The sequence below is a fragment of the Serinus canaria genome, chromosome 7 (genome assembly GCF_022539315.1).
Source record: "Serinus canaria isolate serCan28SL12 chromosome 7, serCan2020, whole genome shotgun sequence".
Lineage (NCBI taxonomy): Eukaryota > Metazoa > Chordata > Aves > Passeriformes > Fringillidae > Serinus > Serinus canaria.
Genome location: NC_066321.1, coordinates 7,859,196 through 7,876,031, shown reverse-complemented (window position 1 = coordinate 7,876,031; position 16,836 = coordinate 7,859,196). Strand labels below are relative to the sequence as shown.

General features: G+C 37.8%; 1 protein-coding gene across 1 annotated transcript in view; it reads right to left on the bottom strand.

The window, feature by feature from the left end:
* Positions 1-213: 213 nt before the first annotated feature.
* DPP10 (dipeptidyl peptidase like 10) overlaps positions 214-16,836 on the bottom strand; it is a 236,978-nt gene continuing 220,355 nt past the window's right edge. The window contains exons 20-26 of the mRNA XM_050977060.1: positions 11,360-11,554; positions 10,019-10,073; positions 6,398-6,497; positions 5,658-5,716; positions 5,498-5,570; positions 3,847-3,920; positions 214-2,471 (exon numbers count right to left, since the gene is read on the bottom strand). Coding sequence (XP_050833017.1) covers positions 2,334-2,471; positions 3,847-3,920; positions 5,498-5,570; positions 5,658-5,716; positions 6,398-6,497; positions 10,019-10,073; positions 11,360-11,554 — 694 coding nt within the window. The 3' untranslated portion in view covers positions 214-2,333. The remainder of the gene's footprint in view (positions 2,472-3,846; positions 3,921-5,497; positions 5,571-5,657; positions 5,717-6,397; positions 6,498-10,018; positions 10,074-11,359; positions 11,555-16,836) is intronic.

The following is a 16,836-nucleotide window of genomic DNA, read 5'->3' as shown; positions in this document are numbered from 1 at the left end:
CACGAGCATGGAGTGGCTGATTTGCAGAGGAACACCAGCACATTTTGGGGGGAATTGGCCTTTTCCTGAATCCTCCACAGGCAGAGTCCATGCTCAGCACACACCCACAGCCTGTGTTTCCTTCATGGGCATTTGGCTCAAATTGGGAAGAACCTCAGTGAACTGAGCTGGAGGAGTTAGGAGCATGTCTGGTTAGGAGAAGCAGCAGTGTTGTCAGGTGAGCATTTATTAAGTGACGGGTGTCATTTATAAAATCACAAAGCAGCAGTCCCAGCCAACAGAAGACTTGAAAACGACGCTCCTCCATAGAAAACAGGATTTGAAAAACCTTCTTTGAATTCTGCTCTTATTTTTCTGTTTTTGTTCTGTGTGATCTTATTGTAGTGCACATCATAGCCCCCATAAATTATCACCTACCTACGCTATACATATGTACTCCATATGTCCTATAAATGCCACAAAGCAAAGCCATACTTTGTGGTGACACTGGGACCCAAACAAGATATCATTGCACATTAAAACTGTATTAAACTAATTGAAAAATACTTTAACATTGCTAACAAAATGAGAGAATTACTAAACATTAAAAGACAAGAGACTTTTCAGTGTTCCATAAAACCACGCCTTTCAGACAAATCAATTATTTTCATCATAAAAAAAATCCTAACAGTGAAAGAAAATATTCCAGAAGGAAGTGATGAGTAAAAAAGCTTCAGGTGATTTTTCATTACATTAAAAACAATTCTCATTTTCATAAAATATGCAGAACTTTACATCTTAAATAGCATATTTACCTTCAAAAATTACTTTCATTTTAGTCTTGCAAGAAATTAAACCTTAATTATATAGGAAAGTATTTGGAATATATCCAGAAATAAGAAAACTACAGCTATTCCCCTATAAGTGGCACAGCATCTGTCAGGAGTTTTCACACACCTTCAGGAAGATACCCCAAATTAAACCAACATTGTACTTGCTTTCCATGATCAGAGTTAATATTCTGCAGACCCAACCTGGCTGCCTTGTTTATTTCATAGTTTCAATTTCTATTGCTGTACTTCACCCTGGCAAATAAATGGATGCACAAGGGGCTCGCCCTCTGAATAAATAATAAAATCTAATCTGTCAGATCTTCCTTTGTCTTGAATGAAAAAAATGTCATTTCTCTGTGATGCTGTTGAAGCTAAATCTTGTTGCAAGAGACTGAATGAGCAGCCTTGAGATAAGAACTAAAGGTGTGTTTGAGCTACGTCACCACCTTGATGAACACCAGAATTACATCTGAGAGCAGACGGGAGGAAAGGAAGATGCACTATGCAAAATATGTCTTCATTTGAGGAGTAAAGTATTACTAAATGGCATTATACATTGTTAATAAACTTTCTTTATCTGAAACTATAATTTAATATTTATGTATCTAATTTACATGTGACATAGTAGCATATTCTAAAATTAGAGTGTAACCGGCAAACTATTAACTACTATAAACAATACCAAAAACCAACTCAAACATATTTTAAGGAAACAATAGATACATTTTGGACTGGGGAATGGTTTCAATCGCAGATATTGTTTTAAATACAGCTGTCAATTACATCTTGAAAAAGTTTCTTCAAGCTCAGAAAGATTTTCTGCTTAGGGATTCCTGGGTATATACATAAAGACCAAGAGCACACCACCAAAGAGACTCCTATTGGTTACTAATAGTAATAATTGTAAATGCTTAAATTGTGTGGGGGAAATAATTTCCAATAACCATGGTACGATGCACTAGACAATATCCCCTTTGAGCAGAAACTAGAAAAAATACCATGCCCTTTATTATCTCTGTGGTTTCTTACGTGTAATAGACAGCAGAAGAATTGCACTTATTGTAACATTACAGTGTTAAATTCCAGTTCACCTTTTAGAATATTAGTGGCCATAAAACTTATGATAGGTTGTGCCTTATGCAAAGATGAATAAAGATGTGCATTTAAATTAAAATAAAAACAAAAACAAAAAACAAGCAACCACTTACAGAACCAACAGTGAGGCTTAACATAACAAACATGCACTAACCCTACACTTATGCAAAACTAAGTTCTTCCAGGTAACAGTAACCAACAGTTGACCTTCCACAAAGGTAAAGGTTTTGTCCCTTGGTAATATGTTTGGACTTTGTAGTTGAATTCCAGTTTATTAGCTCATTGTCTGTGAATGTGCTGTTCCACTGTGGTATCCTTTAGCTGCCCTTGAGCTTCTGCAGAATCTGCAATCTTACAGTCACTATTATTTAAGGTTTTATTGAGCTGCAGAGTAAGTCCCCCTCAGTTCTACACAAATAGGCTTCCTTATTCATCCTCTTCAGGTTCCTGTGGTAAAATTGGTGTCTCCTCCTTTAAACAAGCACTAAAAAACCCGAGGATCGTGCTGTAAAGGTGATATTTGCTTTTCTCGGAAGCAATGTTATGACCTTCATCCGGATAGATCTGGCAGAGGAGAAAGGAAAAAAAGTAAATAGTTTTTAAAGGCTTTTCAAATATTTAGGGCTCTAATTTTCTTTCTCTGATCTTCAACATGTTTTAGATGACAACAGGATGATAGCATTAGTTTTATGGCATCAAGGAAAGCTAATAAAACCCAAAGTAAGACTCATTCTCTTGGAATTTGAACTTCCATAAAACAACTACTGCAGTGGGATCTGCAGAAGTGAAAAAATGTATATTCTCAGCCATTGTGCTTACAACAGCTTACTTTAGTCGCCATTTTTAATAGTGCCTAGGCATCCAAATCCCATTAACATCCATGAGGATTAATTGCCTCGTGCTTTTAAAGACCTCTCAATAGTTCAAATTCCAAGTGTTTGACAAAAACCCTTTTTATTAATATCTTAACTATCTTCCTATCTGGTCCAAAGCCCATCTTCTCTCTCTCCTCGGGTGGATGTGGGCATTTTATCTCTTAAAACAAATACCACTGGGAATTTCTCCCAAGTGAGGCTAAGCAAAGATTTGCAGGCTGAATGAAGAAATCCAGGCCATAAGACGAGACCTGAGGAGGCCTGAGGCAAAAAACTTCAGCTGCCTCGTCAAACCCAGATTATCACAAGGTTGCATGAGAACAGCTGAACAGGGCTCTTCTGGGAAAACTCTGTCATTCCTGCTTCTTCCTCTCTCCACAGGCCTTCACATCACCTCAGCTGAAAACACACAGGAAACAGGAACAGATTCTAAATTTAAAGTCCTTTTTCCTTCCTCAAGTGGCACCAAGCCCCTTCCTGCCAGCTCCTCCCTGACAGGAGCCCACACTCCAGTGCAAACTACAGGATTACCCTAAGCCCAGCAGGGTTGAGGTTTGCAATGGCCAACAAGCATTAGGAGTATTTAGAGACTGATTCAATCAAAACCCTCTGCCAGCAGCTTCCATGCGCTCCAGGTGGGTTTCATGCAAGCCTGTGCCTCGAAAGAGGCTCTGTCGTGCTCTTCTAATAAATAAAAATGTTGAAAATAAGGGGAAATTACTCTCATGTGACCCAATACCTTTTTAGGTAAAAAGGAAGCCAAAGTAGTGAAATCTCCCTGTTACAAAGAGTGCCCATGGATTCCAGAGCACTTTGTATAATTGTAGGATAAACAGGTGGAAAAGAGAAAGATGAGAGAGAGGACAAAGAGCCCAGGAGAACAAGATGATACAGCTCCTGATAGCCATACAAACAGTGAGAAAAATAGGATTAAACAGAGTTCCAACTGCAAATTGAGGTAATACCACTGTGTTGTGGTAGAGAGGGTCCTTTGCAGTGAAAAAATAGAAACAGGAGGTTAAATGTTCAACTATGTTTATAGGAAAAGTCACAGATGCACCTACCTGCATAGTGTAATTAGCCCCAGCTTTTATTAGACGCTTAATTAGTTCTGCCGAATGCTGGAAGTGAACTTTAGCTGCAAGAAAATATTTGATATTATTAGAAACAGCTACAGTAATATGAAATACTTATCTGTTACACAGCTTTGGCTGAAAACATTTCCAGGCTCTGTAATTACTGGATCTGAAGCTGACTATTTCTAAGGCCAGCCCCACCAGCAACAGGGTGTTACAGCAGAGGTTTTGGAGAAAGAGCTGGAAGCCCCAGGGGAAGCCACACTTTTCATTCAGTGAGGACTCTTCTGTTTACCCTTGATTTATACATACTGTGATAGCTTAGAGATGTGTAAAATCATTCTGTTTGAACATCATGGCATCTTCTAATTTGCTTGAAAGAAAGCACACTGCATTTTCTATTGCTTGCAGGGGGTCATTACACCCCACTCTTTAGGTAATGGACTTTCTGGAACCTATCAGTAACCTGATCTTTGTGCGGCAAAGCCATGATTACCATGTCTAACCCTGCAGAGTTCAGGCTGCAAGTGCTCTGGGCAGTGTCACTGGATGTGATATTGAGCAGGGGCAGCAGACAGTCAGACTGCCAGGCCAGAGCACCCTGCACTGCTCAGACATCTATCAAAGCCCCAGCTCCCTCCAGCTGGGTTCAGAGGGGCAGAAATTGCTGCTGCCTGTTGCAAGCAGTAAAGCCTGAGCCTCTCATGCCTGCTCAGTCACCCTGTTTATTTTCAACCCTTCCTGCTGTGCTCTGGGGAGAAGTACTGGACAGGGTTTGCACCCCTCTGGTTGCTGTTTGGATACATAACATGGGTTTGGCAAGCCAGGGATAATGGGCTGGCACTCTGCCAGCTGTGCATGGGCACTGTCACCTTGGCCCTTGCCACTGAGAGGCACTTATCCCTTCAGACTGAGAAAGAAAATTTGTATTATCCCACATCCACCACATCCACCAGAAAATACTGGGGAAGAAGAAGGCATGTCAGTCTGTACAGTGCAGCTGTTTGCATCTCTGAAATTTGTGCCTGCATCAAAGCTCATTCTTTAGACATCAGTTAAGAAAGTTCAGAAGAATATGCTGCAGTGAAATCTGCAATTAAAAATTATCTCAATTCATACATCTTATGATTCCATCTAAATTGTTAGAACTCACCCTGTGTTATTCATTCCCTGTCTTAATCTACTGCTAAAAGTATCGGTGCTATTAAAAGGTTCTGTGTAGCTTCAGAAGGTTTGCAAGTACCTTGTAATTACTTAGATGAAAAGATTAACTTCCCATTTGGTGATGTACTTCACCAGCTGTACTGATAGTTCTGCAGAATTTGTATGAATTTAAGACAACATTAAAAATGTATGTTCCCCTATTAATAATTCATGTAATACCTTTCACTAGCAACACAGTGGTCCACAAGATTTAAACAAATTAGAACATACAGAAGCTAAAAGGTACAAATCCTCAGCAAAGAAAAGCATCACCAGTTCCGAGTTAGAATTGGCAGTTGAAACAAAAGAAAAAAATCATATCAGAAGGAAAAAGAAACTGCAAATGTACTTGCTAGGTGTGTGCCTCATCAGCCCTTGAACACCTGTCTATTAGAAGCTCTGACTCCAAATTATCTGTATCTGTAAAAATACTTACCATCAGCTGTCCCATGAATTATTAGCAAATCCACTTCTTTTAAACCATGAAGATTGTGTAAGACACTGGATGCCTAGTGAAAAAACACACACAAAGCTGTAATTGAATTGCATTTTAAGAGTAAAATGGTCATTTTAAGTTATTTGTTTCTGCTAACTACCTGATAGGTAATTTCATCTCTTGATGGAATCCCAAGGTATCTTTCTGAAAAAGCTGATGCTGTAAAAATAAAAACAAAACAAAACAAAACAATAAATCTTGTGAATTTCAAGTTATTTTTATTTAAAAACACATCATTTCAGGAGCTATTTAAGCCAAAAAGTCAAGATGTTTATTTAGAGACACAGAATATATCATTTAAACCCACTTTTAAATAGTTAAAAGAGAAAAAACAAACAACCAACAAACAAAAAGACCCACCCCAACCTCAAACAACAACAAAAAACCCAAACCCAAAAGAAAACACAAGCTAAATCCCAAAGAAAGTCCAAAAGATCATTAGAGTAATCTGGTCTGGTTTCCTGTGTATCACAGTGCCCAAAACTTTACATATAGAACCAAATAACCTGTGATTGAACAACAACATGGCTGATATTGTAGGGAATTCACTGCTAACCTTAAAGGATTCATTCCTTATACAAGATCTGATTCATGCTGATATACATAAAGGACTCTCAAGAAATGAGGTAACTTCAAAGTCAGTGCTGTCAATAATACAAAATTTTGGTGAACTCTCCCAGTGTCAGCTTCACTTTCATTTAAAGAAGAGACCAAGACAGTGAGGTGAAATCTCACTAACATTGTTATGTCATCTGCCCTTAGCTAAAATGAACAGCAGCTCCATGAATAAAACTTATTTTGAATAAAGTATCACACGGGTTTAGGGCAGGGAGTACTCACCATATAACTTCATATCTGTGATTGGTGCCACCACAGCTCCACACTTGAAGAGCCGCTCGCTGGATTTCAGGATCATCGATGTAATGTAGCCACCATACCCCTAACAATGGGATGGAAATGTTGGTTATTTCATTCTAGCAAAAATAAAGCTAAAGGCCACTGTGTTAATCCAGTGGTATAATTTTTATAGTTTAAGGATGCATAAAGATCTCATTGACCTGGTCATGACTTTTAATCTATGCAGTTAATGAGTATTGAACATTTCTTCACCGTCTCTGAAGTCTAACACATCTCCCTTGGATGAGCTGGTACCAGAGTCATGAAACCTTTTTGAAAGCTTTAACTTGAAACCACAGATTTCCTTGAAATGACACTGGCAATCAATTTCTGTATATCTGTAATCATTTTAGACTCACAGAAAATGGAATTCTGAATGTGGCACCTGGAATCAAAGATTTACCCGTATATTACAGGCTCCTCAAATTTCTCTACTTGCCATCTGTTTTCCCTTCATTGCTACTGAAAAATTGCTATTTCTTTGAGTATTTTGTTGTTGTTGCTTTGTGTTTGGCACAACACATTTCAGGAAGACAAAATTATCCCATGACAGGCAAAATAAAATGCAAAACACCAGCTCATCCAAAAAAAGATTATGCATCAAGTGCTTACAGTTTTCTTATGGACTTTTACAAATGCTGCCTGCTCCTGTTCTTCACATCTAAATATTTATTGAACAGATTATTTCTGTGGAAGAATGGCAATATTTGATAACCCTTTAACCTTATTTAAGAAATATAAGTAAAGAAGTTTTTTGTTTTCTGCAATCAATCCATATTAAGGGATGGACATACTGAAGAAAATACCAAATAGGAGCTGGATTTTCAAAGGAAATGTATGGGGAACTGAGTTATTCCTTTCCCATACAAATTTCAGCCCAGCAGGCCAAAAGCCATCCAGATCTGTTCACAAGCAGGAGAATTCCACCTAAGACAGAATTTCTGAGTGGGCATCTGTAATTTGTATAATTCAAAGAGCTTAAAAGAATAGCATCTTTGCCTCTGGGTTTTTTTCAGCTTTTACTTTTGTTTAATATTCTGTTTGTGTCTTTCCCAGCAGCTCCACAGCACAATTTTAATCCAAGGATAGGTATTGCCAGGTTATTTATTATTTATTCCATGTTTTCATTAAGAGCTTGTTTAATTCTCCTGAGAGTGTCTTCCCTTTGTGCCAGTGTCCTTCCTTCCAGCCAGGCTTTCCAGGACAAAAACATTACAGAGTGAGTTATTTATAAATTCTTAGAAGCATTTCATAGTGACATTGCTATTCTGTATGCCCTGATGCAAGAACATGTGCTGCCTCACTCACCTGCTGGGTTTCTGGGGTTGCAGCCTAATTGCCACATTTTCAAGAAAGATGTTGGATGTAGAGTTGCAACTTATTTTTAAATTCCCTTTTCACTTTCATAAATAAAACCACAAACTCCATGGAACCACACTTGGCTGTCTAACAGCTCAGGTCCTTGGATCAGGCATCACTTAGGCTTGCACCCCTCACAGAGACAAGCAAGGGGGCACTGGCAGATTGCCTGGCAATATTCCCCATGGTGCCCTTCTGGACAGTCTTGTTACTCTTGTGCCTCATTGTCAGCACCAATTGTGACAAGAATTTTACTTCTGTGTAGTTCTGAAACCTCTTAGAGAGTTCCCTGAAAGTGTGCATAAGTCAAGTTTACGAGATCAGCACTAAGCTACACTAAAGTCAACTTATCTTCAAGCAAAGTGCATATTCTGTTTCCATCAGTACAGCAAATTTAATGCATAGAGTGGAAAAAAAAAATCCTTGTTTCCTTATCACGTTCTTGTATGTGATATAAAAGATATGAGTTTTAAAAGAGATTTTTAATCGACTCTAAAACAAGCAGAGTGGAGGAAAAATACAATTAACCCTAAGAAGTTGCTAAATATACTTTTATTGTTAATTATAAAACTGACTTTTAAATTTTATGGGTTTTTTTTCTTTTGACAGTTAAAAAGAGAACTCTGAAAGGTTAACTTGGAAAGGAGAAATTTCCCTGAATTCAAAGCAGTGTTGAAAGCTTATTGAATTTCCCACTCTTCATTCCTCAACACTGCTTTCAGAAAATAAATGCAGGGACATGGCAATCAATAACATTTTGTGAAAGAAAAGAGAATTGGGGGTAGGTCTTGGCAGATATGTAAAGCCGTGGTTACAGGCATGCTCTTCAGTAACTGTCTCATCACATCACTCTTAGGAAAAAAGATACTGACGAATCTCTGGCAGAAAACAAGCGGGAATTTTCAAGTAGCAATGAAAAGAATTTCTGCAGGCAAAACCAAGCAATTCTGGCTGCTCAGGGATTCCATTCCAGAAACAGTATTTTCAATCAAAGCATTGAAAGAGGAAGAGGATGTGGAGAAATGTTGATACTTCTGTGCCTGTATACTTTCACATACACTGGTAACAGGCATTAAAACCTGAATAGAAGTGTGTGCCACGATCACCTGGTGCATGAAATTGGCCCTGCTTGTACATCCTCAGCTGGAAAATCCCTGGCTGCTCCCTTACAACCCAAATACTGGTTTTGACCCATTCTTGCACTGAGAGTTTCTTTCTTAGCTCAAGGAGTGCAGCAGGAGCTCAGATCTTTGAGGAAGGTCATGTTCATGTGAAATGTTAATAACAGTCACAAACATCAGCCAGTCCTCAAAATGCTACCACGCAGGAGGTAAATGTCAATCTCCTCATCTTGCATCCAGACAGGCTGAGACAGGCAGGTTAAATGACTTGCCTGAGGCTGTGCAGCAACTCTGCAGCAGAGTGAGAACTAAGGCACTTCATGGAGAAACACATGCTGCTCTTAAAAGTGATGATTGGGGCGTACTTGATCAGGGTTTGTTACTGCTTTGAGCTCAAAGGCAGAAAACAGCTTCATTTTTAATAAAAAAAACAATTTAACAAATTTAAAAGGTTGCACATGCTGGTTCATAGATGAAGCAGCAGTTGTGGAGTGTTTCTAATTGCTGCTTTTTAATAGTCATCAGTAAAATGCTGTTTAATTTGCTACTAAAAGTCGAGCCTTTGCCTCATTGTACCTCATGCTAAGGGCAATGACATACAGCTGCTAAAACAGCAAAGGCAAGATTTCTCACCGGTGCAACAAGGAACTTGCTGACAGTACCACAGGGTAGGTGCTCAGCTAAGCTCAAGGGTCAGTAAAACATTCAGATATAAAACCTGTATTTTATAGGAAAACATTGTCAATTTAACTGCAGCCCAAATATAAAACTGTAACAAACAAGCTTTCACAACACCCAAATCCCTATTAAAAACGTCTAAAGAAAGCAGAAAGCAGAATTTTCAACCTTCTCCTTCAGATTCTGAAATGCAACTAGTGTTATACCATAAAACTGATTTTATTGACTTAAATATCTGTCCTGAGAAAAAGATACTGTACAAACAAACAGTAAACTATGCATGGCTTTTCCCCACATTTTAATAACTAAAATTGTCTTTGGAAAATATATTATTATATTTGTTTATGAACTGACAGCACTTTCTTAAAGACTCAAGATGATATATCCTGCTATTTTTGCACATTACCTTTCCAAATATACCCAGTCTTTTAGGATCAATGAAGGGCTGCTTCAGAAGTGATCTGAAAGGAAAAAAAGTTTCTTTTTTAATTTTGTCAAAGTAAAATGGTGGATTTTACTTTCTGAATATAGTATGTAAATAACATTATTTGTGCATTAAGGAATTGCCATACATGGGGATCAGGTAGAAGAAATTACATCCATGCAATTAGTACTGCACTGGGCAATGTGATTTGTTTCCTAGTTCCTTTTTCATAAGGCAAACGGTGTTTGGCCAATCTCACCTAATTTAGATATCTGAATTTAAGATCTTGTCTAAATTATCCATTTACATCTGCTTTTCAGTTAATGGAGAGAAGAGAGATATCCTTTAGCATTCCTACACATGTTGGAAACTTCTCTCATTCTGGGGAGGGTCATCCCTCAGAAATGCCAGGATTTTCCACTGACTAGAGCTTAAATGTCTAGCTTTGACCAGGTGCCTAGCACCAGCTAAAGGAAGGTAAGATGAATAGAACTTCTTGACTCTAGATAATTATACAAATAAGTATAATTATCAATGTCAATGGCCTTCTCTCATCAAGGCCATTAATCATCTGTGGTGAATTTTATACAGAAAAGACAGAATAACCTGATGGGAAATATCAGACACATCTGCTTATTCAAGGAATGGTTGAAGTGCTGACCCTTTCCAAAAGAAGAAAAAATATCTGGCTTAAAATCTGTCTTTCCCTGGGAAAGCCCAGAAAAAGTCCATCCAGACCTTGGTATGAGGAATTTTGACACATGCACCCTGAGTAAGGAGTGCTGTCCAAGCTGTGCATGACTACTCCACAGACAGAAATTACTCTTTTCTGCAGCTGGTAGAATCATATCAGTCTAAGAATGATAATTCAAATGAGAAACAGCAGGCATTTGCCAAAATACTCTCATTTCTACCACAGAGTTCTGGAGTAATTGCACAAAGCAAATGGAGTTCTAGTGGTGTAAATGAGAGTCGTATTCTATGGTATAGACCTAAAATATTGTAACAGAAATGCATTTATATCTTAATGTGGACAGCAAGAAATTTCCCTGCAGAATATAGACAAATATGAATTAGCTCAGGTGGCATATTTGGATTGCACAGAGCAGCTTTATCAAAAAAAAGCACCAACTAAAAGAAAACCCCCAAAACCACCTCTGATTCTTTTACTTGCTGTTTTTAATGGAAGGATTAAAGTTTCAAAATTTGCAACTGCATTAAAAACATGAACAATGCAGAGAAAACATTCTGGGAAGTTTTAGTCCAAGTGCTCATTCATCCAGGTGGAGGCAGGGTGAAAGATAAGAGTTTGCACATACGTACTCTACAGCTGCTATTTGGTCCTTCACTTCCACTGATCCTAAGCACCGATGGACCTCCTGTAGGATCTTGAGGCCTTGAAATCCACTCCCTCTGCCATCAAATCGAGCTACGATGACATTATCAGAGTTGACAAGCACTGAGTCCCAGTCAATGTGAAACTTATCTGTAACCAACTGGCTGCCTGGAGCTTCATCACTGCAAATACCAACACACCAGACACAAACGAAGACTATTGACAATGTGATGCACTGTGCCGAGCTCTGATATTTTATTTAGCCTGCGTGGCAGAGTTCAGTTGGTTATGCAACCCTGCTGAGCTACTGTCACTTCCATCAATACCATCCCATTAGGGCTGCAAGCCCTGCAGCAAAAGAATTTCTTTAACTTTGTAACCATTGTGCTGCTGCGCTGCCAGTACCTGAACACACTTTGCTGAAGGACACAGAAAATTAAAGCAGGTAGTGCTGCTTATAATAAAGTGAAGGAAAAAAACCCAAACAAAATCACTAATGGCTAGCTCAGTTCTGGGAAGGCTCATGCAGAATTTGTAGTCTCACTGAACACACAATGAGGTAAATTCATTCAGCACCCTGATTACCATTTTGTAGGATATATAATACTATTAAGAAGGATGTCATCTGAGAAAACAAAAATAATTGCATTATTGTATACTTGAATAGATTTTTTGAAATGGAGTACAAAGAAGACTAAAGCATACACTGGAGAAAATTCTATTTTCTCCATCAAAATTCATAGGAATAAATGGATGCAGGCAGGAGTGATAAGTCTATTTTATGACAAAAAAAAAAAAAAGGTGTTTTTCAGCACAAAAGGTGAAATAGAATGGGAGAATGCAGTTTCTAGAGGAACAATAAGGTTTTCCATTGAAGCCAAATACACTATTTTCCTTACAAAGAAAATAAAATGTCAGTTTTAAAAGGGAGGTTTGTCATTATTTTCTCCCAAGATAAACACAGAATAAAAGAACAGGCTACCATGAAGTTGTACAAAATGCAAAATAGTTCTATGCAGGCTGCAACTGCCAGTGGAATGCAAATTAAAATGTAAAAGTGTCTGTGCTGGCTGTATGGAAATTAAATTGGATGGTCTGTGGGAATATCCTGTCTAAGGTGAAAGAAAGATGAAGACAGAAATTATTACTTGGCCAAATAGACTTATGTAAACCCTGGGGAGGAAAGAGAGATAAAATATCCTCCAATAAGTCCTGTCTTATAAATACAATAATGTGCTGATTCAGTATCTGGCTTTGGCTGTGGATAACACAGACCATCTTGAAGGTAATCACTCAGTTAATTAGCAATCATATGATGAGTGTGTGAGTTCTCCAATTCAGTCAGACCTATCTATTCAGTTGCCATCTCATGTATTGAAATCAGGATTACTTGGTTACAGACTCAGCCACAACATGTTATGCTGGATTTACCATTATCTTGCACATCAGGTTAATACTTGGCTTTATAAAAAGTAAAAAAGGGTATTTTTTTTTGGTGTTCTTAACCAATTCAGTTGTGATCATACTAATTACTAACATTGTGAAGCAAGGAGTCTGGAAATACTGTCAAGTGAGCTCTGCAGAAAAGTATATACTCAGAAGTATATAATCATTATTATTTGCAATAAGGAGCAGAACAATACTTCCCATATCTGCTCATTGAACAGAGCAAGGTTTTCAGAAGCACTACACATTGACACAGATGTTTTCCCAAAGTGTTTATCATTACTTCCAATGTAAGTATTTATCATTAGTTCCAATGAGCCTCAGACCAGTTACAATTATTTGTAAGTTATTCCAACTTTCCACAATAATACACAGAAATATCCATGTCTGGCTAGGTAACTTTCCAAGAGATTAACACATTCCACTCAAGTGAAAATAACATGAGGCAGCCTGCTTTGCTCCCTTTAAATATGAGAACAAAACTAACACAGTAATTACATTTGATTTATATATGTTCTATATCTAGGTTATGCACACATCTGGTGGATATAGATATATTTCTAGACACTTAGGAAGAGGAGAAGAACCATTACAGTTATAAGCCCTTCTCTAAGCCAGAAATTGCTTAAAACAAAAAAGTGTTTTAAATAAAAGGTTATACCCTTAGAGAATTCCTCCAATAAAAAAGGAACAACAAACAGAACCCCAGCAAGTCTCTCAGTGGGTGAGAACTGACAGTGTTGGTTTCTTAAGCTCCTGTTGGAAGTCATAGCTGAGCTACTTTTGGGCTCAGAGTTAAAACACTACATATTGTCCAGCCATGAATGATGGGTTGTTTGATGTACTGCTTTAGAAAACAATTTTCCAGTGGCTAGTTTATTTCAAGAATGTCCATATAAATAGTATGTGATAAGCATTTAAAGTTATTTCCATTGAGGTACGTATCAGAACTCCTATAAGCACCAAAAGGTCTCTACACTTCAGTTGCCACTACAAAATGATACTGAGTATCTGAGGTGTGCTTCTGCCCTCCACAGAGAATCAGACATCTATTTCCCAATATTTGCATTATGCCTGTCTATATTTCTTATAGTCTTTTAATGGCTTGTTCTCAAAGCTGCACTTTCCAACCCTACAGCCTCATCTTGCTATCAGTCCTGAGAGTGCATTCACCGGGGGCATAAACAGGTTTGACTCTGTGCAAGACCCAAAACTTTCATCAGTTCAAAACCAGGTAAACCAACCCCTACTTATGACCAAAATATAAAAAAAACAAGTAAAAAATTAAACCCCCCTAAAATACCAGGACAATCCTTTTACAGATTCAGTTTTACAATATCAACTTATAAACTGGACAATTTCAAATGGCATTAAATAATAGATACTGATGTTTAAGATACATTATCTACACATTTGAAGGAATGAGGTTAATTATGACCAAAGCAAAATAAAGAATGTTTATCAGCTCTGATTTTATCACCCAGATTAAATGCCAGAGTCTTTACTTAATCATTTCCTGTGTATTACCAAGAAGAATATCTTCCAACTTTTCTAATGAGTAAGGTGAACCATAATGAGGAAATCAAGGATTGGAAATTTAAACTTTGATCTTAATTATAAAGAAAAGAGATGGTAATCACTTTTTCAGGCAATTACCATGCAGCTCTCTAATGTATAGCTACACTGTGTGTATTACATCAGAGGGAAACTGAGTGTGAAACATTATTAGTAGTTTAAGAGAACAAATGGAAGAAAGGAAAGTGCTTTAATCTATTTAACATTTTATGGGCTACTTATCACAATTCTGGAAAGAAAAAGAGTGCCAGGCAACTTAACCTGTTTCTACACGAGATCTGTTAGACAGCCCAGCCATCCAGATGGAATAAATTTTAACATAGCATTACAATGACCTACTATTTGAGTATTGCAGCTTGCTTTGCAGCTGCTAATGGCTGGATGTTCTTTCAATCTTTATGCTGATGGTTACAGCATAATCAGGTCCTGGTCCTTAAACTGAGCTTAAGGATATCTACGTGGAACTGTACTCAGTTCACACCCAGGTGTCACACCAGGACCAGATTCCCCTGGTACAAGCTTCTTTCCAGGATTCAGCCTTAACACTCAGGCATCTGGGGGCCATGTGCTGGAAGTTCAAATTTACCTGCAGACATCCCTGCATGATACAGAAGCCTTTTCATAGTCATGCACCTTTGAAATAGCTACTAGCTTTCAGTGATTTGAAAAAAAACCCAAGTAACCAGATTACAGATCACCCCAAACATCATCCCCATAATAAAATCACCCATCACCTGCCTCTCTTCCTCCCTCTTCTCTCTTTTCCCTCTTCAAAGTGCAGTGCTACTGAGATGGAAAAGCAAACCCCACTTCTCTGCTAATATTCCTCTTTTCTGTTCTTGTAGCTGCTGGATTTATATTTCTAAGTGCATGTTTCCTGAATCAAGATGTTTTATAGAATCTCCTTTCCAAATAAATGGGCATACAATTAAACCAACATTCTTACCAAGGACATTGATAAGCACTCATTTTCAAAGGTTTTTCTCTCAGTAGCAGGACTATAATGATAATCATATCATAGCTGAGAAAGGAAGAAAGCAAGCAGGGGCAGCTGAACAGCACTTGTTATCAGCCCCCAGTTCTCATCTAACACTGGTGGTAGTAGGAACAGGGTGCTCCTCCATAGTCCCAACAGTACCACTCTGGGACTCAGGAAAGTCAAGTATCTGGGAAATGATATCATCTACACAACTAATCAAAGTTCCCTATAAAAGCTACATGTTCTCCTTGGACCTGAATATTTCTCCCTTTTTTTTTTGTTAAAGTAGTACTTCTGATCATGAAATAAACCTTAGGATGTCAATTTGGAGCTGTGTGGGTCAAGAAACTACCCCCTGTACACTCACAGATATCCAACAGTTCTTTCTCAAGAGCTAGGCAGAATTTATTAGGCTCAAATAATCATCCCACAAGGGAACCTCCCATAACTTCAGTGACAGTTTGCAGTTTTATATTTCATTTGGGGACTTCTTTAATAGAAAAAGGAATTGCTGGCAACCTTAGCTTTAAGTCTGTAAAAAGCTGCTGAAGAAATACAGCTTAATGTAACTTCTTTTTCTTCTTGGGAAAAGGAGGACACAAAACATGCTACAGTACATGAGCCAGGACAGATTTAAAATTTGCAGTTTCATACTTTCACTAGCGTACAGGGTTTTTTAGAAATAACCCCTGCTAAAGCTAAAATTAAGAATTCAGTATTGCAAAAAATGTGACCTAAAAGAAGCAAAGTCTCCATACTATAAATGCAGATACAACAATTTTTATTAAAAAATTGATGACTTTCCTTATTATCCCACATGCCTATCATAAAAAACCCAAAAACAAATATAAAACATAACCATACATCATGACTTGGCCACATTATTTGCTCACTGTGTACCAACAACTTTGATAAATTTAAATTCAAATCCTGACTCAATACTGTTCTCCCTTCTTTCAACTCTTGATATTGAAAACCAATTTTAAAAAATATTTTCTTTAGCTTTTTTTTTCCTTTTCTTTTCCTGTGATTTCTGGCCTTGGACTTGTCAGGTTTCTGATCTTTCCCTTCTGTCTTCTCTAGGTTCTAAATGAGTTTTTAACCCCATATTTTCGCACAGCCATATATGGCAGATTATGTATTTCTGGGATACTTGAAAAGGGAAGCGTTGCACTGCTTACACCTTCGTGTTTCCCTGCTCTCAGAAACAGGAATAAGCACAAGTGTTTGCAAGTCCCTGCAGTGCTGCTGGGGTCAACTCACAGAGTCAGTTTGCCTTTGGCATTCATATAAGAGCTGCTTAAAATATAATCATGCCTCCAAGATCATGCTGCAAAGATGAAATAAAATCCATGTGTCCTGTTTCTCCACAAGGGAAGAAAAATGTGTTAGAGAGCCAATTAAAGCAGAGAGCTTCCACAACTGCAGATAATTACAACTGAACATTCTGAGTTATAAAACACA